This window comes from Tamandua tetradactyla, chromosome 12 (assembly GCF_023851605.1).
Source record: "Tamandua tetradactyla isolate mTamTet1 chromosome 12, mTamTet1.pri, whole genome shotgun sequence".
Taxonomy (NCBI): Eukaryota; Metazoa; Chordata; class Mammalia; order Pilosa; family Myrmecophagidae; genus Tamandua; species Tamandua tetradactyla.
The window spans coordinates 66,565,694-66,586,391 of NC_135338.1; the positions used below are offsets into that span (position 1 = coordinate 66,565,694).

Consider the following 20,698-nt stretch of genomic DNA (forward strand, 5'->3'; position numbering starts at 1 on the left):
ATCAGCTTGAAAGCATCCATCTCCTCAGCCCGGCCCACTTTGCACGTTAAGCAGAAACAAAAAGCCAGAGCCAGAGGTCGGGCTGGGCTGAAGGGGTTTCTACTTTTTGCTTTTGATGTTGGAGGCTCCCAGACTCCTACCCGAGAATCCCTCCCACCTACAGTGCTGTCCCGGGACCTTTGGCAATATGAGAAGAGGGGTCCTCGAAAAGTTCAGACTCTAGTTTTCAGTTTCCCGCTCAAAAGTTAAGAACAGCTGTGCTTCCGGGGCCATCGGTGTTCCAAGAAAAGTTGCCGGGTATGGAAGGCGCCCTTCGGTTGCCGGAACCTTTGGTTCCAGGCCGTGAGCCGCGCCGGCAGCTCTAGAGGACTTCCGGGAGACCAGTGGACGCGCGACGATGGCAACGCCGGTCCTGAAGCACTGGCGCACCACACTGGAGCGGGTGGAGAAGTTCATATCGCCGCTCTACTTTACCGATTGTAACCTCCGCGGCAGGTGCGCCTCTTCGCCCCGGGAGCCGACAGACCGTATCCACGTGCCCTCACCTCTTCTGGGGGTAGCTCAAACTGCGGCCACCCGGCCCGCGGGGCAGAGAGTCCGCGGGGGCAGTGCAGGATCTACGGGCGGGGGCGGGATGTGCTGCGGCACGGTCGGACAGCCCTCTCGGAAGTGGATTGAAAGAAGGCGCGTGTTCACCCGCGGGCTGCCCGACCGGGCGAAAGGGAGTGGTCTCAAGCGCGCCCACCGGCCCTCTCGCCTAGGCTCTTTGGGGACAGTTGCCCGGTGGACGCGCTTTCGTCCTTCATTACGCCTGAAAGACTTCCCTACCAGCAGGCAATTCAGCAGAACTTCCGCCCGGCGCAGGTCGGCGACTGCTTCGGACCTACGTGGGTAACGCCCAAAGAGACGGCCCAGCGGGCCAAAAGGAAGAGCCCGGTCTCCACGCCCTTGCTCACCTAGAGGTGCACAGGAAGCTCCTCTAAGGGTCGTACCTCCGTTGTCTACCCTCTGCCCCCAGACAGCCACAGGGGACAGAGCAGCACCTTCCTCTGGGAACAGCTCTCCGTCCCTTAGAGTCTTCATGGGAGAGTTTTCATCCGCCCTTCCCTCTGTTTCCCAGCTCCTGGACACCCCTTAGGAAGGGTAACCTAGAAGGGATCATGGGCCCCTAATCACTCTGCCTCTTCCCCTCACCTTACAGCCGGCCTCATAGCTCCTTTCTTACCGCTCAGATAAGAGGCTGCCTATGCTTTCAGGAGGTTGGTCCCAAGTCTTTGCTAACACTTAATCCAAGGAAGTAGGTGGTGACAAGGCTTCCGCCCATCTCCATGGCTCTCTTGCAGGTGGTGGACTTGTTGGTTCCGGGTGGAGCTGACCATCCCAGAAGCATGGGTGGGTCAGGAAGTTCACCTTCGCTGGGAAAGCAATGGAGAAGGCCTTGTGTGGCGTGATGGAGAACCTGTCCAGGTGAGGAACCACCTATCCACAGCTGAGTAGCAGTGCTCACAAGGCTGTATCAGGATTTTAGGACTGAGGGAGTTGCCACTTGGGAACCTGTATACTGGTTCCTTCCACATTGGGAAGTTGGGTAGATGGCTAATGGATCTCAAAACATTAGTCCAAAGCCAACCCTGTCCCATACTGACCACCTTCCCATTCTGGGCTGAAAATAGTTACTACATCAAGTACAATAATAATTACAGCAGATCCATGTATCCACCCTCTACTAGGTTCCAGGCTGGAAGCTTTGTGGAGCATATCACTTTTTATTTTTAGAGTTTAATAAACTAGTTTGTATGTATGTATGAACGTAAAACATACTTGGGACTGGGGGTGTCACAGTTATGGATGGTAGAAGTGAAAATTTATATCCTCTTCCCCTGAAGTAATGGATCTCTTCCTGCCACCCCCGTCCCATTTCCCAGCTACAACCACAAAATGTCTTATTTACACATCCAACCCTAACACTTTTAATCTTAAAGTCTTGTAAAGTAGTGGTCTTTATACCCATCACAGATTAAGCAACTAAGATATCTAGAGGTTAGTTTACTTACCCAGATTCACACAGCTTCCATTTCAAGTTGGAGTAAATCCCAAGTTCATGCTATTAACTCTCAACCATTTGGCACCACTCATCGACCATTAGATTAGGGCCATCAACCCAACATTGGGTTCTTCTTCCTGTACTGGAAGAAAGAACAACTCCTCTCTTTCTGAGCCTTCCTTCATTGGCTCAGTAGATGTAATATGGATGCCCATTCTGGGCCAGGCCCTATGCCAAGCACTGAGGATGTCGTAGGGAATGAAGAAACTTGCACCTGACTTCATGGAGCTTCTTTCGAGGGTGCAGAGGCTAACCAGAAACTAATCTTATATGACTAGGGGCTCTTCGGCTGATAAACAGATACCATTTGGTAGTCATGGCTTTGGCTGTTGACAGGGTCACCTGCTACCAGGGGTCTCTATTTTGTCATTCTTGACCCTACTGGAAAAGAGGACCAAGAACTGGGGACTGGGTAGAGGGACCTGGCCTCCCTCAGTTTAGGCTTCACCTGAATTGTCTAAAGGTCTCAGACCCTGTCTCTCTCACTCTGCTCCCCACCAGGGTTTAACCAAAGAGGGTGAGAAGACCAGCTATGTCCTGAATGACAGGTTGGGGGAGGGAGACCCCCGGAGGTGAGTAAGGGCCTGTACCCTGGTCTACAATGCTGGGGCAGGGGGGATCAGTGGACAAGCTGAGGCCCAGGGTTATCTGACACACCTCACCCTGCCTCTAGTACAGCCATCCTCAAATCTCATGGTTTGTTTTTAAAAACACGACTTTTTCCTGACTATGAAAATGTGAGTCTTCCTGTGGTAAATGTAGGCAAGCACAGAGAATTAAATAATTCCCCTCATCCCACACTTGGAAGTGATCATCATTAGCATCTTCTCACTGTTTTGTCCAGGCATAATTTTTACTAGTTGAGATTGTATTTCTTAGATATTTTCCTTCCTCATTTTTTTCATTCCGTATTATAACATGGACATTTTATGACATCATTAGAAACTTTTTTAATGCATTATTGTAATTTATAATATTTAGTGGACACTGTGTAACAGATGCTTCTAGACCTTGGGTATATCGTGGTGAATAACATGGTCCTGACAGCAGAGGGAGACATACACACACATACATTGTAAAACTGAGGTGATCTCTGGAAGAAAATCCTGGGAGCTCAGTATGGGGAGTATTGTAGACTTAGGAGGGGGAGGAGGAGGAAGGAGGGAGAGGTCTCTGAAGACAGTTGACAACACAATAACCCACCCTGCCCTCTGCTCCAGGGAATGGCCCACCCATGTGGTTGATGAGTCTGGGCCCTGATGATCTTTGGTCTGAAAGATTGGTCCTGGGAGATACAAACATGCTTTTAATATGTAAAGTGGGTTCCCAGATTAAGTGCCTTTCAGAGATAGCTTGGAAATAAAAGGCTAAACAGGAGCATGTGTTACACAGTTCCAAACTTGACTACTTTTTCCCCCTTACCAAAGTGGAACACTCAACTACAGGACATGGGTTTAATCTGGCGTTTCAACCATGACTGTCTGACACACGCACCTGACTCAGGGTGGGATTCTCTGTGTGGCGAGTCCTCCTGGAGGTGAATGGGGAAGAGTCAGCTGGATGCTTCCTGGGTTCCTCCTCCCTAGTCCCCCAGCATTCTTAGCCAGACCCATGGCCTGAGGTTGCCTTCCCCGCCATTGTAGCCTGACTCTCTATGTGGAAGTAGCCTGCAATGGGCTCCTGGGGGCCGGGAAAGGGAGCATGATTGCCGCCCCTGACCCTGAGAAGATGTTCCAGGTGAGCCGGGCTGAGCTAGCTGTGTTCCACCGGGATGTCCACAAGCTCCTGGTGGATCTGGAGCTGCTGCTGGGCATGGCCAAGGTACTTGACACCACCCATCACCCTCTAGAGCCTGTCCAGGGTATGTTTCTGGGATCAGATAGTTGGGACTCTCAGAATCCAGACCAGGGAGCATATCTCTGCCTGCCTGAGTATTCAAAGGATTTCCCCATGTGAAGGAGAAAGGGGAGATCATGCTAAGCAGTGGGCTCAGCAGATGCAAAGGCTTGGAGTTGGGAGGAACTCACCTGAGAATCTAGCTTGAGATGGGTATTAAGGGCTGGAACTTTCTGCAGGGCCTCGGGGAGGACAACCAGCGCAGCTTCCAGGCTCTGTACACAGCCAACCAGATGGTAAACATCTGTGACCCTGCGCAGCCCAAGACCTTCCCAATAGCCCAGGCCCTAGCCTGCCAGTTCTTTGACCAACGTGGAGGTGAAAGCCAACATACCCTACATGCCATGGGGCACTGCCACATTGATACAGGTAGAGCAGCTGGCCAGGTTGGCTGGGGGAGGGGGAGTGTTTTGACTGAAGCCCTGGCTGTACCCTGGCTGTACCCTGGAAGCACTGTATGACCCTCAGCAATTCCTTGCCCCTCTTGGACCTCAGTTTTCCCCATCTATAAAGTGTGGCAGGAGAATAGGGCTGTGGTTTCTGCTAGCTGTGGCTTCATTTATTCCTTCAACAAAATCCGATGCCTTGGGAGGCCCCATGCCAGATACTGGGGGTGGGATTATATAGACTGATGCTTACAAAATAGGCAGCCCCAATTAGGTATCATGGGGCTATACCCAGTAGGTATCATGATGGAAGGAAGTATGGGGGACTGGAGAGCCTAGGGGAGGCACTTAACCCAGTTGGGTCAGGAGGCTTCCTGGAGGAGGTGATCTCTGAACCAAGTGAGGAAGAGGAAGAGTTTGACAAGGGTGCCCAAGCCCTCAGAGGGGGGTCACATGGGGGCTCAAGAGCAAGGTTTGGTTTCCTAGGGGGCATCAGAAGTTCAATTTCGAATCTAATGAGCTGGCAGTGTCTATAAGGCTTTATAGGAAATCCACATGTTTAACAAACTCTCCAAGGTATTGATTCTGATACAGCTACTGAACTATGAAACAAGGGCTTTCTCTGTTGTGTGAGAGTGTGGGATAGGGTGGAGGGAGTTGGTGCTGGTAAGGAAGCAACGAGGCCTAGAGGTGAAGAGAGGCTATAGTACCTCATGCAGGACAGCTGGCCCAGGCAGGTCCATCTTGGGGAACTGTGTCCGCTGTTCCAGGATATCTGTCGATGTGTGGGCAGGGAAAGGGTTAGTCTCAGCTGCTTTTCACATAATACTCTCTAAGGGTCCCAAGCCTCAGACTCAGGCTGTCAGTTGCAGGGCCTGGTGGCTCCATTTCCCGACCTATAAAATTGAACTGATAGTCCTGCCTACCCACTTTCCCCATCGCCTACTCCTCCTACCTTGCAAGAATGATTCAAGGTGACAGCTCAGGAGGGCTCTGCAGGATGAAGGGTGCTAAAGGCCTAGGCTGGGCTGCTAGGGTGAGGGTGGGCTGGGGACTGGAGATCTGTGAGGAGCTGGGGCCTTTCCTGCTCTTCCTCCACCCCCACCCTCTCAACCTTCCATCTAGCCTGGCTTTGGCCCTTCAAGGAAACAGTGCGGAAATGTGCTCGGAGCTGGGTGACTGCGGTGCAGCTTATGGAACGGAACCCTGAGTTTATCTTTGTCTGCTCTCAGGTTAGATAGACAGCTGGGCAGGGGTGGGACAGGCACCTAGCACTCCCATGTCCAAGGGCATGGCTCCCAGAGCATCTCAGGCCTGAAGGGCAGGTTCCTCACCATCCTTGCCCAGCTTCTCCCCTGTCTGCCCCTAGGCGCAGCAACTCCTCTGGGTGAAGACCCACTACCCCGGCCTGTACACCCGGCTCCAGGAGTTTGCCTGCCATGGGCAGTTTGTGCCTGTGGGGGGCACCTGGGTGGAGATGGTAAGTGCATTCTGTTCCCCTTCCTCCTCAGACCATATTGCCGTCGCCTCTCCCACAGAACCCAGGCCTCTCCATGGGTGTGCTGGTGACTTTCTGCCAGCCATTCATACCCCTTCTGTGGCACGTCTTGTTAGTGCCTGGTATCCCAGAGGCCTGGGACTTGAAGGGACAGAGGACATCAAGCTCTGTGTTATGCTATCTGTGTGACCCAGTCCCAGGAACTTACCCTCAAGGGCAGGTGGACAGTCAGGCCTGAAGCCTGGAGATGGACGCTTCCCGGGGACCAGCGGGAGCCCCTGTATAAGATGTAACCCTGGTTTCTGCACAGGGTAAGGTTGGCATGAGCTACCTACTCCATGTTTGGCGCTGACCCTATCTATCTTTCTCTCCCCTCGCTGCTAGGATGGGAACCTTCCCAGTGGAGAGGCCATGGTAAGGCAATTCCTGCAGGGCCAAAACTTCTTTCTGCAGGAGTTTGGGAAGATGTGCTCCGAGGTAGGTGAAGCAGGTGGGAGGAGCTGGATAAGGAGTGACAAGGGGCTGATGCTGGGGTTGCTCCCAAGAACCCAGAGTCCCTTTCCCCACAGTTCTGGCTGCCAGACACATTCGGCTACTCAGCACAGCTCCCCCAGATCATGCTCGGCTGTGGCATTGGGCGCTTCCTGACCCAGAAGTTGAGCTGGAACCTGGTGAACTCCTTCCCAGTGAGCAGGCCCCAGGGGATCAGAGTTAGAGTGGTCTGGGTCCCACATAGCCAATTCACTTTTCCCCAGCCTGATTTAGAGGGGGTGTGACTCCTCCAGGTTCTCACCACAGGCAGGGCAAGGACTGGGGCTGGAAGACCCAGCTCTGATGGCCCTGCACTGCCCTAATCCTGGCCTCTCTCTTCTCTGCCTCTCTTTTCCCTGCTGGCAGCATCATACCTTTTTCTGGGAAGGGCTGGATGGTTCCCGTGTACTGACCCACTTCCCACCTGGCGATTCATATGGGATGCAGGGCAGTGTGGAGGAGGTGAGGGGGCACCTAATGGCCAGGCAGGGTTGGGGTGGTCAGGGTGGAGAGGGTTGGGCATCTGGTCCTCAGCTGACCCACGCTGGCCCTCTCCCGTCTGTGCAGGTGCTGAAGACTGTGACCAACAACCGGGACAAGGGGCGGACCAACCACAGTGCCTTTCTCTTTGGCTTCGGAGATGGGGGTGGTGGTCCCACCCAGGTCATGCTGGACCGCTTGAAGCGGCTGTGCAATACAGATGGGCTACCCAGGTCAGGCCTGGACATCCAGTAGGCCCTGGCTCTCACATAGATCCACCTTTAGCCCTTGTCTTAAGCTCGTCTTTCTGCTCATATAGTGGACCCAGTCATTCTACTGGACTTTGTCCTACTCCAATTCTTAGCCACTGGCTCTTCCAAACTGTCACTCTGGGGTTGATATGGGAGATAAAAGCATAAGGTGGGATGGGGCTTGAACCCACCAGAAGGAGTGGCTCTCCTGGGATATTCTGGTCAGGAAGGCCACCTGAGAAGGGGCAGCTCCTCCCTCTGGGGGATTCTCTAAAGGGAGGGAAAGCTACGTGACAAGGAGAGGCTGGGACACCCAGGCTTGCTTTCTCCTGCAGAGTGCAGCTGTCCTCTCCAGGGCGGCTCTTTTCTGCGCTGGAGAATACCTCAGGGCAGCTGTGCACCTGGGTCGGGGAGCTTTTCTTGGAACTGCACAATGGCACCTACACCAGCCAGGCCCAGGTCAGGGCTGGATGGGAGTCGGGCAGGGAGGGTATGCCCTTGATGGATAGGGAGTCAGAGAAAGAAGTGGGAGACAAATGGGCTGTAGATAGAACCCAGCCCAGATCTAGGGCGAGAGACTGCAGGAACTCAAAGTAGAGAAGTACGAGAGCAGGTTGATCAGGAAAGCTGCTTGGAGAAGGCAGGACTGAGCATCCTTGGAAGAGGATGGGATTTGGACTGAGGGGAAAGTTGGGAGGGCCTTTGGGGCAAGAGGCTTTTATCTAGGAGGCCTTGAGGAGCCATTATGGGTTTTGAGCAAGGGAGGGCTTTGGAAGGTGTAGGGCATTGAGCAGACTCCATCCTGATCCCCCGACCCTGGGCTCAGATCAAGAAGGAGAACCGGGAGTGTGAGCGGATCTTGCACGACGTGGAGTTGCTCAGCAGCCTGGCCCTGGCCCGCAGTGCCCAGTTCCTGTACCCGGCTTCCCAGTTGCAGTGCCTTTGGAGGTTAGCTTGGCTTCTGCCCCTGCTGTTCACCTCAGCTCTCACCCCAGACACCTTCAGAGCTGCCCCTCTTCCAGTCTTTGTTCCTGTCCTGTCTCCCCGCCGGTACCCTGCCTTCCCCATTCCTGCCCTCGGCTCCTGCAGGCTCCTGCTCCTGAACCAGTTCCATGATGTGGTGCCTGGAAGCTGCATCCAGCTGGTGGTAGAGGAGGCCATGTGCCATTACAAAGGTAAGGCTGAGGGTGGGGACTGTAGAGGTCAGAAGTCAACACAACAGTCCCTCCTCTCTTCAATACCCAGAGTCGATCCCATGTCTCTGTGGGACATGAATGGGTTGTCCTAGATCCATTGCCCCTATGCTGGAGCAACCATTCCCTCCTCAGACATCCGTTCCCATGGCAATAAACTGCTCAGCACTGCAGCCGCAGCCCTGTGTGCTGGGGAGCCAGGTCCCGAGGGCCTCCTCATCGTCAACACATTGCCCTGGAAGCGCACTGAAGTGCTGGCCCTGCCCAGGCCTGGTGGGGCCCACAGCCTAGGTATGAGCTGGGGGATGGAACTACCCTGGGGTGCCCCTGGCTGGAGAGTAGTAGCCACATCCTTCTCCACTTTGTCCCTCGCCCTGAGCAAGGTTCCTAGAAGGTCAGGGGGTAGCCCTGATGCCAGGCCTCATCCTCAGCCCTGGTGACAGTGCCCAGCATGGGCTTTGCTCCTGCCCCAGCCCCCATGTCACTGCAACCCCTGCTGCCCCAGCCTGTGTTCGTGGTACAAGAGGTGAGTCCTGGTGGCTTCCAATGGGGCAGGGACTGTCATGGCTGCTCCCTCACAGAGGGTTCTGAGTCTCTCAGCCTGAAGCAGGGAGTGAGGTGGAGCTGGAGGGTGTTGGGTAAGGAAAGCCCCTGCAGACTCAGTCTCAAGGCCTCCTCCTACCAAGCCTGACGGTTCTGTGACTCTGGACAACGGCATCATCCGGGTGAGCCTGGACCCGACGGGCCGCCTGTCATCGCTGGTCCTGGTGGCCTCTGGCAGGTGCCAATCCCTCACTATCCTCCCCAAGGGCCTGGTAGGTGGATCCCAGACCTTGTTCCCTCTGTCCTTTGGCCACAATTACCCACCAGTGGCTCTGCTGGGACCCATACCTGGAGCAGGGCAGGCTGGGCTAGGTCACCCTGCCACACCCCTGGGAGCAGCTGGGGAAACCAAGGTGAGACAGTTGCAAAGCACCAATCCTTCCCCATGTCCTTCCAGGGAGGTCATTGCCGAGGGTGCCATGGGCAACCAGTTTGTGCTGTTTGACGATGTCCCCCTCTACTGGGACGCATGGGACGTCATGGACTACCACTTGGAGACACGGTGAGGGGTGCAGCGTACACGGCGGTGACAATGGGAGCGGGCGGCACCGGGAGGCAGCTGACAAGGCATCTGCGACTTCACTTCATGGCCACTCTCCCGCCCCGCCTGGGCTGTGTAGGGACTGGGGGAGCCAACGGTGACCCGGAGCCGGAGCTGGCGAGCCAAGCGGTACCTTGTGCGCGGCACCGCTGAGGCGCAGCATGTGAACAGGGGACAGGGGTGGGTGGGTAGGGCAATATAGGCCTGTTAGGGCCCCTCCAGGTTGCCACCCGCCTGCTCTGGCTCAGTGCCTCCCACTCTCATCCCACAGGAAGCCGGTGTTGGGCCAGGTTGGGACCCTGGCAGTGGGCAGTGAGGGTGGCCTGCGGGGCAGTGCCTGGTTCCTGCTGCAGCTCAGCCCCAACAGCAGGCTCAGCCAGGAGGTTGTGCTGGACATCGGCTGCCCCTATGTTCGCTTCCACACTGAGGTAGCCAGGGTAGTGGGTGTCTTCACCAGGTACAGCTAGTGGGGAGGGGGCCACCCCAGGCCTGTGCGTTTCCCTTCCTTCCCCTGACCCACTGCCCTGTTTACAGGTTCACTGGCACGAGGCCCACAAGTTCCTGAAGGTGGAGTTCCCTGCCCGTGTGCGGAGTCCCCAGGCCACCTATGAGATCCAGTTTGGGCACCTGCAACGCCCCACCCACTACAACACATCTTGGGACTGGGCCCGCTTTGAGGTCTGACATTGAGGGGTGGGGGAGGAGCTTCTTCCTTCCTTGGGAGAGACTAGGTGGTAGGGGGAAGAAGGAGAATGATAACAAGGATCAGTACTTACTACCTCCTAATGTGTGTGCCAGACATTGTGCCACATGCTCTGCATTTGGTTTGCTACTCGTGACAATTTGGTGGTGTGAGTACAATTATTTATCCCCATTCCACAGATGAGAAAACTGAGGCTTAAGAGAGGTTGGGTAAATGCCCAGGGCCTCTGAGAGTGAAGGAGCTAGAATTCAGTTCTGCATTCCAGCAAGAGGCGCTCAAGACTAGGAGCATGGGTGTGGGTGGGCACCAAGTGGGTCTGGGATCTGCCCTCCAGGTGTGGGCCCACCGCTGGATGGATCTGTCAGAGCACAGCTTTGGGCTGGCCCTGCTCAACGACTGCAAGTATGGAGCATCAGTGCATGGCAGTGTCCTCAGCCTTTCACTGTGAGTGGGGTGCCCAAGACCCGGGGACCCGCACAGGGGGAATCCATAACTGGAATTCCAGCAGCCTCAACCAAGCTCAGACCCATCCATTCCACTCTAGCTTGCGAGCACCTAAGGCCCCTGATGCCTCTGCTGACATGGGGCGCCACGAGTTCACCTACGCGCTGATGCCACACAAGGGTGAGTCCTGGGGATGGTGGGACCCTCCTTTGACCCTGAACACCTCTCTGCCCTTCTCTGAGCCTCCAGTTCTCCAGCGGTTAGTAGGGAAAGCCCCGGCTGCCCCACCTCCATACCCCCTCTAGGGGCATGGGAGGGGAGCCCCCATTTTCTACTGTGCGCCCCCTCTCGGGTCTGCATCCCCAGGCTCCTTCCAGGATGCTGGAGTCATCCGTGCTGCTTACAACCTCAACTTCCCCTTACTGGCGCTGCCTGCTCCGGGTCCAGCACCCACTACTGCCTGGAGTGCCTTCTCTCTGTCCACACCTGCAGTGGTGTTGGAGACAGTCAAGCAGGTAAGGGACGGGGCAGGGGCGGGTTCCCTGGTGAGTCCATCCTTGGCCCTGCCCACTGCCCACCTCCCTCCCCAGGCAGAGTCAAGTCCTGAGAGTCGCACGTTGGTCTTGAGGCTGTACGAGGCCCACGGCAGCCACGTCGACTGCTGGCTGCAGACGTCCCTTCTGGTTAAGGAGGCTGTCCTGTGAGTGGAGGTGCATGGGAGGGGTGGGGGTTGAACGAAACCAGCCCTCATGGGTCCTTCATGGCCCTTACTGTTTCCAGCTGCAACCTCCTGGAACAGCGTGACCCCACCGGCCAGCTCCCCCTGCACGACGACCGCCTGAAGCTCACCTTTTCTCCCTTCCAAGTACGGTCCCTACTGCTTGTGCTGCAGCCCCCATCAGGCTGAGCCCCTGGTGGTGGGTTTTTGTTTGTGACAATTTTGGGGGGCTCCTCATTTCTGCCTCCCCAGCCTGAGCCAAGGATCAGTTACCACTAAGTCACCGTACAATAAATCCTTCGGTTAAGAACCCTTTGAGCAGCTCCTGCTCATTCCCCTCAGGACTCACCCTCAGGCTTTGATGGGGAAGGCTTTTTCCCAGCATTTGAGGGCAGGGGCAAGATCTAAGATTACCTGGGTGGGCAGAGTCCAGGCTGCAGCTTCCCCCTTCCCAAGAGATTGAGTGTCTTGAGGTGACCATAATTTGGTTAGCAGGAGTAGAAGACCTGGGGCTGGGAAGGAGGCTAGGAGGGTGGGTTCTGGCTGGCCCCCACTGGGAAAGGAGTGCTAACTAGCCAGGGCCAGGTGGGGGTGGAGCAGCCATGACCCTGAAGAATCTGCGACTGGAGATGTTATGGAGCCTGGGCAGAGGCAGCCCATGAGAACCAGGACTCTGAGACTGGGACCGGGGCTCAGTGTGCCCTGCTGAGAAGTTGGGCCTCCTGTCAGAGCTGTGGCCTCCCAACCTATCCTTCCTAGGCCTGCAGCCAGTCTAAGAAGTTCCACTCTATCTGTTTATTTAGAACAAGAAAAAAAAGAGGAGCATTTTTCACATGAGCTTTAAAAACGGGGAATGTGCAGGGTATAGTTAAAAACATCAGATATACAGGGAACAGCTATGGGACCAGGGGCATGCAGCCCCCTTCTAACTGCTGTCTGCTTCTAGGACACTAGGCAGGTGCCCTGATCCAGGTCGAGGCAACTGGAAGGGGTAGATGCAAGCAAGGATCTCTTGGGTCTAAGGGTGGGTGGTGAGCTTTGGTTTTCGGGACCCTCTGGAGCCTGCAGGAAGGAGCATAGTGAGATGGCTAGCTCAGACTTTCCTCACCAGGGGCCCTGCAGGCTGCGGAGTGCCCTACAGCCTCCCAGTTTTGTTTCCATCCTCCTCCCACTTGTGTGGCCGTCCCCTTCCTCTGCTGAGGAGCCAGTGTCTGTGGGGCTTCTTCCCTCTCCAGGGGAGAATACTGAGGAAAGCCTACCTGACGTTGCCAGCCGCGCTCTTCTCTTCCTTTTCTCAGGAACTGTGGGGGCTTCTGGGTCCCTTTGGAGGTTGGTCCCCTCAGGTTTCTGGGCTGCAGTCTGCTTGGGAAGGTCCCTCCATGCTCTTCGGGTCCTGGGAGGGGCCTTGCTTGGAGGAGGGGAGCCCTGTGTGGAGGAGACCCCAGTCCTAGAGGGGCTCAGTGAGCAATGTTGATCAGGGCTCACCATTGCCCTGCTTTGTCAGGGGAAGACAGCTGCCCAGAACATGGCCTAGGAGGTGCAGCCAGGGTAGGAGAGAGAGCAGGGAGGAAGTAGGAGCAGAGAGCCATACCTCCTCACGGGCCTCTGGAACTAGCTGTGTTTCCTTGGATTTCTTCTTATGACATTTGCCCCCTGCAGGACACCGACCCTGAGGTTACAGGATTCTGTGGCCTCAACTCTTCCCCCTCCCCTTTTCTCTGCCTGGTTGGAGTGAGGATGGGGATGGAGAAGGGTGCTTGGCCTTTCTGCTTGCAGCCTGTTACATTAGGGCTAGCTTACCTCTGGGTGCCAGGGGACCAGGATCCCCCTAAAATGGAATGGGAGGATTTAGAAATCAGTCTGGGCAAGAACAAGCAGTTTTCCTTGGAGACTCACACCTACACTTCCAGGTCAGTGTATCTCCTCCCCAGGAGACCTTTCTGTTCTCCCCTCCAGATCAGAGCCAGTACCAACAAGGCGCCCTGCCTTTGGGTGGCTCCAGCAGTTGGGACCCTGGGATTTGTAGGAGGGGAGGGGCATGGCCTGGGGCGTCTGGGTCCCCAGGAACAGAGTGAGCCTTGGGGGCCCAGGCAGGCCCTGGGCATCCCTGCCTTGGGGAGACCCAAGCAGACCCCTGCCCTGCTATGATCCCAGGTCTCCCCACCCAGCAGCTTTCTTGGTGTTTGCTTCCCTGTGTAAGCAATAGGGCTTCACACCTGGAACCAGATGGTACGGCCATGCCGGTCCCTCAGGGAGCTCATGCCCGGCACGCCATAGCACCGCAGCCAGGCTCGAAAGGCAGCAAAGTCGTCCTCCCCGCTCTCCGGCCCGTAGCCTTTGCCCCCTGTGGGACAGAGGAACCAGGCGAAGGTCAGAGGGCAGACTAGGGCTGGGAAGAGTGGGGAGCCTGGCCAGACCTGGCCCAGACCTCAGCTACACATGCTGATGGACAGGGTCAGGAGGCAGGGCTCCCCACCCTCCAGCTGAGTGATGTTAGGCTGGTACCTTCCCCACTCTGGGCCATGGCTTTCCCATCCTGGAGTTAAGAATCCTGGCTCTGCCTGCCTCATGGGCAGCATGGAGGATACATATACTTAAGAAATGAGGAGGCCTAATTCATCTTGGACTACAGCCTCCCATTTTCCAGGTAGGGAATTAGTCTGGAGGTCAGACAGTATGCTGGGGCAGAGGTAGGTGGCCATTTATCTTCCCCAGGCCTCACCCAACTGGACCACTTCCTTGGGCACCAAGTGACACAGCTCCAGCAGGTCTGGGTTCTGCAGCTTGACCCTGATTTTCTGGCTCAGAGTCAGCTCTGGGCTCTGAAGAAGAGGCAGAGGCAGGCCCTGGCTGTTAGCATGGCAAGGTGGCTGGGCCAGCAGCTGGCTCTTTGGTAGCAGAACTCCCGAGCACGCCAGGACCTCAAAGGTGGTTTATCTCTATACACACACACATACACACACTGGAGACAAGAAAAAACTGAGGCACCAAACTGAGAAAGGCACACAGAGCCAAGATGGAAACACTTGACTTCACTCACACCCTGGGGGCTGACACAGCCTCCCTGTACCCTCACCAGCCTGCGCTGCTGCACAGCCTCCAGCACCGTGCGGGCCTTCTCGAAGGGAGGGATCTTCAGCCTGGAGCGGTGGGGGAGAGGGAGCCTTGCTGAGCAGCAGGGAATGTGGGCACAGCCTGGCCCCAACCCCAGCCCTCCTGCCTACAGCCTGCCCTGCTGACCGGTGCAGGATCTCTGCCCGCAGATAGTTGCCGATGCCATTGAAGAACCTCTGGTCCAGAAGGGCCTCGCAGATGGGGCGGTCAAAGGCCTTGTCTGCTAGGTTTCGCAGCACATTCTCCCTAAGGGGACACAACCCTGGGGGTATGAGCCTCCTGCCCTGTTTTTGCTACTACTCCCCTTCCCATGCCTGTGCTGGTAGAAGCAAATTCCTGGGGCAGGTGTCACAGCTTTATTAGTTCCCAGATGCATCCAGGGTAGGTGATGTGACATGATGAGGGACCTGCTCCCAGGTGAAGGGGTGGTGATGATTGGGGTCTCAGCTCCCCTTCTAGCCTCAGCACTATTTGGCAGCTGGAACTTCAGTTTTCCTATCTGTCTAATAGGAAAAATAGGGGCTTTAATTCACTGTGAAGGGTGAAAAATACTAATCAAAATCAAAGTGCTCAAAATAAATTTTAAAAAATTGTTTTAAAAATCAGTGTGCTTGTGAAAACCTTGTGTCTGATGCTCCTTTTATCTACCTTGTCAACAGACGAGTAAAACATGGGATAAAAATGAATAATAGGGGGAACAGATGTTAAAATAAATTTAGATTGAAATGCTAGTGATCAGTGAAAGGGAGGGGTAAGTGGTATGGTATGTATGAATTTTTTTCTGTTTTCTTTTTATTTCTTTTTCTGAATAGATGCAAATGTTCCAAGAAATGATCATGATGATGAATATGCAACTATATGATGATATTGTGAATTACTTATATATGTAGAACGGAATGATCAAAAGTTAAGAATGTTTGCATTTGTTTGGTGTTTTTTGGTATTAAAAAAATTTTTTTAATTAATAAAAAAATCAGTGTGCTCAGGGGGTATGAGAGTAGTTTAGTGGTAGAATTTGTACCTGTCATGTGGGAGACCCTAGTTCAATTCCCAGCCCATGCACTTCCCAAACAAAGAAACCAACCAACAAACAAAATTCAACAAATAGTGCTGCAATAATGGATACTCATATGGAAAAAAAATGAAATGTGACCCCATCATACAGCATACCAAAAAAAAAAAAATCAGCATGTTCAAGGGAACGCTTTGGAGTCTGTATATTGTATGCTTATCATAAGCAAAGTGCCTCAGACTCCACCTCCTTTTGAAAACAAGATGATCACAGGACCTCAAGCGTGACTGCAGATGGCAACTCCCTGCCTAAGACTCCTGGTGGGTTACACAGCAGTGTAGATTTGACATGGATGGGTGCAGCTCTTCTCAAGACCCTGAAGATTGTCTTTGAGGAGGCTGGCACTGGCTCTGTGGAGGAGGGGAAAATCCTAGCTGAGTCTCCAACAGCCCCTACCCCACCACCCACTCATGGGTCTCCCTGACACCATAGCAAATAAATGCTTCCAGTTCCTTTGTGGAAGAGGCAACACCAACCCAGTGGTGGGCATGAGGAGAGTATGAGGGCAGGGGGCAATAAGACAGAGCTTTGGGTAAAGGTAAGAGTGGAAGGTTGGCCCAGGCGATGGCTCAGATTTCTGAGGAAAGCAGAGCCCCACAGAGTCCCCAGCTGTCAGACCAAGAAAACGTGCTTCCGTCATACCAAATGCTCAAGTATGAGAGAAACTTCAAGGACACCTGGCAAAGAGTGAACTTGTGGCATGACTCCCCGGGAAAGGTGAGCCAGGGGAAGCCAGGACCATGGACAGAAGTGTCAGTGCTATGCACTTGGGGACAGTGCTCGGGAAGACCAGGGATCAACTGCCTTCTGTGAGCCCAAGACGCCCTGGCCTGTTCTGTGGGAAACCAGGACTCCTAAGGCCAACTAAAGGCACAAGGTCCCTGAGGAAGGGAGAACTGTCCAAGTCCACCTAAATTCACATCCGCGATTCCTCCCAGTTAGAATGGTTTTGTTGCCTGGCTGGCTCCTAGCCAGTCAGGCCTCAGCACAAAAGTCACCTCCCCAGATGGCCTTCCTTAACTCCTGCCCAAAAGTCATTCTTTACCTCCTCCACCTGTTGGATTTTTCTTCAGGCATGTATCTGAATTCTTCTTGTTTCCCTGTTCCTCCCTTTCCTACCTGAACATTAGCACTGGGAGCGGGGACCACATCCCTCTTGTTTGCTGCTGTACCCCCAGCATCTAGAATAGGGCCTGGCACAAAGCAGATGTTTGTAAACATTTCCTGTTTAGAGGAAAGGAAGTGGCTGATGCTGTGCCAGCTGCATCACATCCCAGGGGGGGCTGCTACCCTTCCCTTAGGTGGGGACAGTCAGAGGCCACAGGACACAGACCAATGGGCAGAGAGAAATGTGGGAGGCCACAAAACCTGTCTTAACTAACCATGTCATTAGGCAGTCTCCAACCCACCCACCCCCCCTGAAATAATGCCTTCCTGCACAGCCTCACTTTTGAACATGTTGTCAAAACCCCTCCTCCTTTCTTCCTAGCCACCTGGGAATACCGAGAAGCAGTGTGGGGCTCCTGGTCCAGCTCTGACACTCTCCGGTCACATCTCCTTAGGGCAGTGCCTCCTCTTAGCTCACCCCTCGCCTTCTGCATCAGTTTTAGGTTTATACATATGGTAACTCAGGGGATGTCCCCAGGGCAGAGGACACTACCTTGGCCTACACATGAGGGGCCTGAGACTTGCCCCAGGTTCTCCAACAAGGCACTGACAGAGCCAGGCCCAGAGCCCAGACTGTGCCCGTAGCACCTGGCACTGGCCCTACCTGAACTGCTCGTACTCCAGCAAGACACAAGGCCCACGGCCCAGCTGCCACTCGCCCCCGAGTTCCCAGCGTCCAAAGCGGCGAATATCCACGAAGCAGAGGGTAAGCCGGGGGCCGGGAGGAGCTGTGTAGAAGCGCAGATGGGCGTGGGGTGGCAGCGCATCACTAGGCGCCACCTGGAAGGATCCGGACATGCCAAAGCGGAAGATGAGGGCCAGTGGCTCCTGCTGGGGCTGGGCCCCGGGCAGGGGGCTCAGCAGCAGGCGCAGCTCCTTGCCACGGGCCGAGGCTGAGATGTGGTAGGCACTGCTCTCAAATGGCACCTCAGGGTTGCGGCTGACAGCTGACTTCTCCACATGTCCGCCAAACACCAGCCCCTCGCATGCCTCGTTCACAAAGTGGCTGGCCAGGTGCAGCTCAGGGCCCTCCGGCATCCTGCGGGAGAGGTGGCCAGGCCCTGTGTGGGGAGGGGCGGCAGGCTGGATCAGGTATGGACACTGGGCTGTAGGAATCACTCCCCACTTTACAGAGGAGAACCCTGAAGGCCAGAAGGGGAGTGGCCAGGTGGGGTAGGCATGAAGTTCTGCTGGCCTGGCCCACAGCCCCTGGCCCTCACCTAATGGTGCTGGGAACACTGGGGCACGGGCAGACCAAAGCTGGGGAAGGGAGTCTGACTCAACTTTGCTTATTAACACCCCCACAAGCTCTCACTCCCTTTAGAATAAAGTCCATATTCTTCCCTAGCCCACTTCTGTCATCTCATTTCCCTCAGACCTCCATCACTCACTTGCTCCAGACACGTGACTTCTCTTCCCAGCTCCACGCCTTTGTCCCTAGGGTCCCTCTGTTAGGAAAACCTCCCTCAGCTCAAAAAAGTCACCTTCTGAGTGCTGCCCTCCCAGACCACCCTATCAACCCCATTTGCTTCCCCAACCCCGTTTGCTTTTCTTTGTCAACTTACCACAGTCTGAAATTACCTTGTTTACTGTTGGCCTCTACTTCCACTCCCACCTGAGAGTGTAAACCCTGCCAGCTCTGCAGTCCCACCGCTTAGAACAGGGCTTGCATCTGCTAATGGAACCACTGAGTGGATGCCCCTAACGCAGCCTGGGAGACAGGCAGTTGGGAAACTGAGGCCAGTGCTCAGCAAGGCACCACCCCTGGCCAGGGCAGGCACCAGGACATGGGGGGCTTGCAGGCATCTCCAGACACACCTGTATGGGAGCCAGGTTCACACAGCACCCGGCAGGGAGTTGAGGGGCACCAGCAAGAGCTCCCAGAACTCGGAGCCCTGGTCCACGGAGTAATCCGAGACTCCCACACTAGAGCCTCAGTCCCCAGGGGAAGCCTACTCCACTCCCTAACGTTCACCCACTTACACTTGCCTGAGAGAGGGGCGCTTGCCACTTTCCTCTTCCCCTAGGACGTTTCAGGATGGAAGGCAAGGTTGGGGGGGGCAGGTAGAAGTGGGGGATTTGGCCGGGAAAGACTTCTTTACCTTCTCCTTTCCCCACCTTAGTACCGCCTTGCTTCTGGCACCCGAAAGGTTTCGTTTTGCAGGAAAAGGCAAACTTCTAGATTCCTAGTTTTGCAAGAGGCAGGCGCTTTATGGCCGTCCCCCGCTGCACCCCTGCCCTCAACTGAGCTTCCGCCTTTGGCTAACCTTGGTTCCCTTCTTACCGCAAGGGCCCCAAATCCCATCTCTCTTCAACTCTGCTGCACACGTCCAACCCGCAGCCCCAACCCGTACCTGCGCTCCGCGCGGCTCCCTGTAAGTCCGCAGTTCTAAGGGGTTAATGTCGGGGCGGAGCCGCGCCTAGGAGCATGCTGGGGGCTGGGGGCGCTACTCCCACGCCTGCTGGGAAGTGTAGTTCCTGAATGAGGTGGGCGAAGCCGAGACTCTCTGGTGTAGTTTCCCCAGCTAGGGGTCTCGGGGTGTGCAATCGCCTGGCTGAGAGTTGGTGGTCTTGATTCCACCTGCCCGGCGCGGGCGAAATACGCAGTCAGGTTGGAAGTCTCGGGTTGCAGCTGTCACCGCGGGTCCTGGAAACAGCAGCGAGGAGGAGGCGCCTGCAGCTGTACACGGGGCGTGCGAAGGGGCGTGATAAACACGGGCTCTGGGGACCCGGTGGTGACCCTAAGTATCAACGCATTGAAACTGCGCGTAAACATCATCACCTAATGTGGGGGAGAGGTGCAGCCAACCAACAAAAACCAGGGGCAGAGGACAGCCTACTTCAGGTGGTTCTGTGGAGGGGGTGGGTGGTGACGTTTAGGCTGAGAACTCAAAACCAAGGAGCCAGCTGGCAGTGAGGGCAATTTACCAAGGCAGAAGGAACGGCTGGTGCAAAGGCCCAAAAGAGGACTTCTGTCCATTGGAAGGGCTGCTGTGGTTGGACTGTAGCGTGGGGACCCAGACGCAAGCAAGATACTGGTCAGGTAAGGTAGGGACTCTGTGAGGAGTTTGCTTGTTTTTTCTTCCTAAGTGTGATGAGGCATGTAGCAGGCACTGGTGCCTGACCTCTAAGTATGATCTCTTCCCTTCCTATTACTTCTACTTTTTCTTCCCTCATCTATTTATTCATTTATGTTGACAGAAGTATTTTAAGGTACATTAGGCAAATTATGACATTGCATCCCCCAACACTTATGTACCTCTCAAAAACAATCTCCTACAGAACCACAATATCTTGATTATACCTAAATAAAGTTAATAATATTGTCTAATATTAATATCATCTAACACCTGGTCCACATTCACATTTCCCGATTTGTTTCCAAAATGCCTTTTACAGCTGGTTTATTCAAGGTGGAATCCAATAAAAAATTCCATGTCTCATTAATCATCTTTAATCTAGGTGGAATCACCTTCCCTACCTCCTATTTCTCCCCCTTCTGTTTTTGGCCTTTCATTATACTGACATTTCTAAAGAGTCCCAGCCCTTTGTCTTTTGAGATGCCCCATCACATTCTGGGTTTGTCTAAATGTTTCCTCAGGATGCCATCTCCTTGTTCCTCTACCTCTAGTTCTCCCTGCACTCTGGGAATTAGATCTAATGGCTCAGCTATACTTAGGACACCTCTTATTAGGTGCTATTCTGTACTTCAAACTGCATCACATTAGGAGGCACCCAACATCTTGTTGTCCACGTTAGTGAGGCTAAAATTGATCAAGATTGAAGCTGTGACAGCCAGACCTCTGCATTATAAAGGTGTGTTTCATACCCTGTGACCACGAAGTCATGGACAGTGTGAACAGAGAAGGGCGAACCGAAGGGAGAATGAGTTCAAGGGCAGAACCATGGGAGCCGAAGACTGGACCAAAGTGATGTCCTTGGGCCAAGAGAGCGGGCCCATCCGGGTGTGGGAAGAGGAGGTTTCCTCTGCATTTGC

General features: G+C 54.7%; 2 protein-coding genes across 25 annotated transcripts; one reads left to right on the forward strand and one right to left on the reverse strand.

The window, feature by feature from the left end:
- Positions 1–358: 358 nt before the first annotated feature.
- On the forward strand, positions 359–11,658 carry MAN2C1 (mannosidase alpha class 2C member 1). Of its 8 annotated transcripts, none has more exons than XM_077123726.1 (26): positions 359–495; positions 762–887; positions 1,344–1,467; positions 2,606–2,676; positions 3,748–3,925; positions 4,180–4,369; positions 5,512–5,618; positions 5,756–5,866; positions 6,269–6,361; positions 6,454–6,570; positions 6,782–6,877; positions 6,983–7,128; positions 7,482–7,605; positions 7,973–8,094; positions 8,236–8,321; positions 8,475–8,630; positions 8,758–8,865; positions 8,988–9,120; positions 9,340–9,444; positions 9,755–9,911; positions 10,018–10,161; positions 10,521–10,630; positions 10,731–10,810; positions 10,997–11,145; positions 11,221–11,330; positions 11,411–11,658. In XM_077123726.1, exons 1-26 carry the CDS (start codon positions 398–400, stop codon positions 11,535–11,537), a joined length of 3,168 nt encoding a protein of 1,055 aa, XP_076979841.1. In that variant the 5' UTR covers positions 359–397; the 3' UTR covers positions 11,538–11,658. The 8 variants fall into 8 exon arrangements, with proteins under 8 accessions (XP_076979841.1, XP_076979834.1, XP_076979835.1 ...); XM_077123719.1 differs by having other exon boundaries at positions 8,771–8,865; positions 9,026–9,120; XM_077123720.1 differs by having other exon boundaries at positions 6,454–6,555; positions 8,771–8,865; positions 9,026–9,120.
- NEIL1 (nei like DNA glycosylase 1) lies at positions 9,702–19,465 on the reverse strand. 17 transcript variants are annotated; one of them, XM_077123733.1, is made up of 13 exons: positions 19,056–19,462; positions 18,820–18,887; positions 18,283–18,412; positions 18,093–18,149; positions 17,306–17,762; positions 14,589–14,708; positions 14,425–14,488; positions 14,071–14,170; positions 13,565–13,692; positions 13,149–13,176; positions 12,940–13,001; positions 12,608–12,773; positions 9,702–12,410 (listed from the first exon to the last, which is right to left on the reverse strand). In XM_077123733.1, the coding sequence occupies exons 5-13, from the start codon at positions 17,737–17,739 to the stop codon at positions 12,367–12,369; spliced, it is 1,146 nt and encodes a 381-aa protein (XP_076979848.1). In that variant the 5' UTR covers positions 17,740–17,762; positions 18,093–18,149; positions 18,283–18,412; positions 18,820–18,887; positions 19,056–19,462; the 3' UTR covers positions 9,702–12,366. The 17 variants fall into 17 exon arrangements, 16 of the variants coding, with proteins under 16 accessions (XP_076979848.1, XP_076979847.1, XP_076979844.1 ...); XM_077123732.1 differs by having other exon boundaries at positions 18,804–18,887; XM_077123729.1 differs by having other exon boundaries at positions 18,804–18,887; positions 18,986–19,069.
- Positions 19,466–20,698: the final 1,233 nt, after the last annotated feature.

What these genes read in the sequence shown, in the direction of transcription:
- MAN2C1 (XM_077123726.1), top strand. Translation starts at nt 398, where the DNA reads ATGGCAACGCCGGTCCTGAAGCACTGGCGCACCACACTGGAGCGGGTG. An exon ending in TTATCTTTGTCTGCTCTCAG is followed by an intron (nt 5,619 to 5,755) that starts GTTAGATAGACA and finishes GTCTGCCCCTAG; the next exon opens with GCGCAGCAACTCCTCTGGGT. An exon ending in TGTTGGAGACAGTCAAGCAG is followed by an intron (nt 11,146 to 11,220) that starts GTAAGGGACGGG and finishes CTCCCTCCCCAG; the next exon opens with GCAGAGTCAAGTCCTGAGAG.
- NEIL1 (XM_077123740.1), bottom strand. Translation starts at nt 17,739, where the DNA reads ATGCCGGAGGGCCCTGAGCTGCACCTGGCCAGCCACTTTGTGAACGAG. An exon ending in GCCGTACCATCTGGTTCCAG is followed by an intron (nt 13,177 to 13,564) that starts GTGTGAAGCCCT and finishes ATTCCATTTTAG; the next exon opens with GGGGATCCTGGTCCCCTGGC. An exon ending in AGCGCGGCTGGCAACGTCAG is followed by an intron (nt 12,411 to 12,607) that starts GTAGGCTTTCCT and finishes TCCTTCCTGCAG; the next exon opens with GCTCCAGAGGGTCCCGAAAA.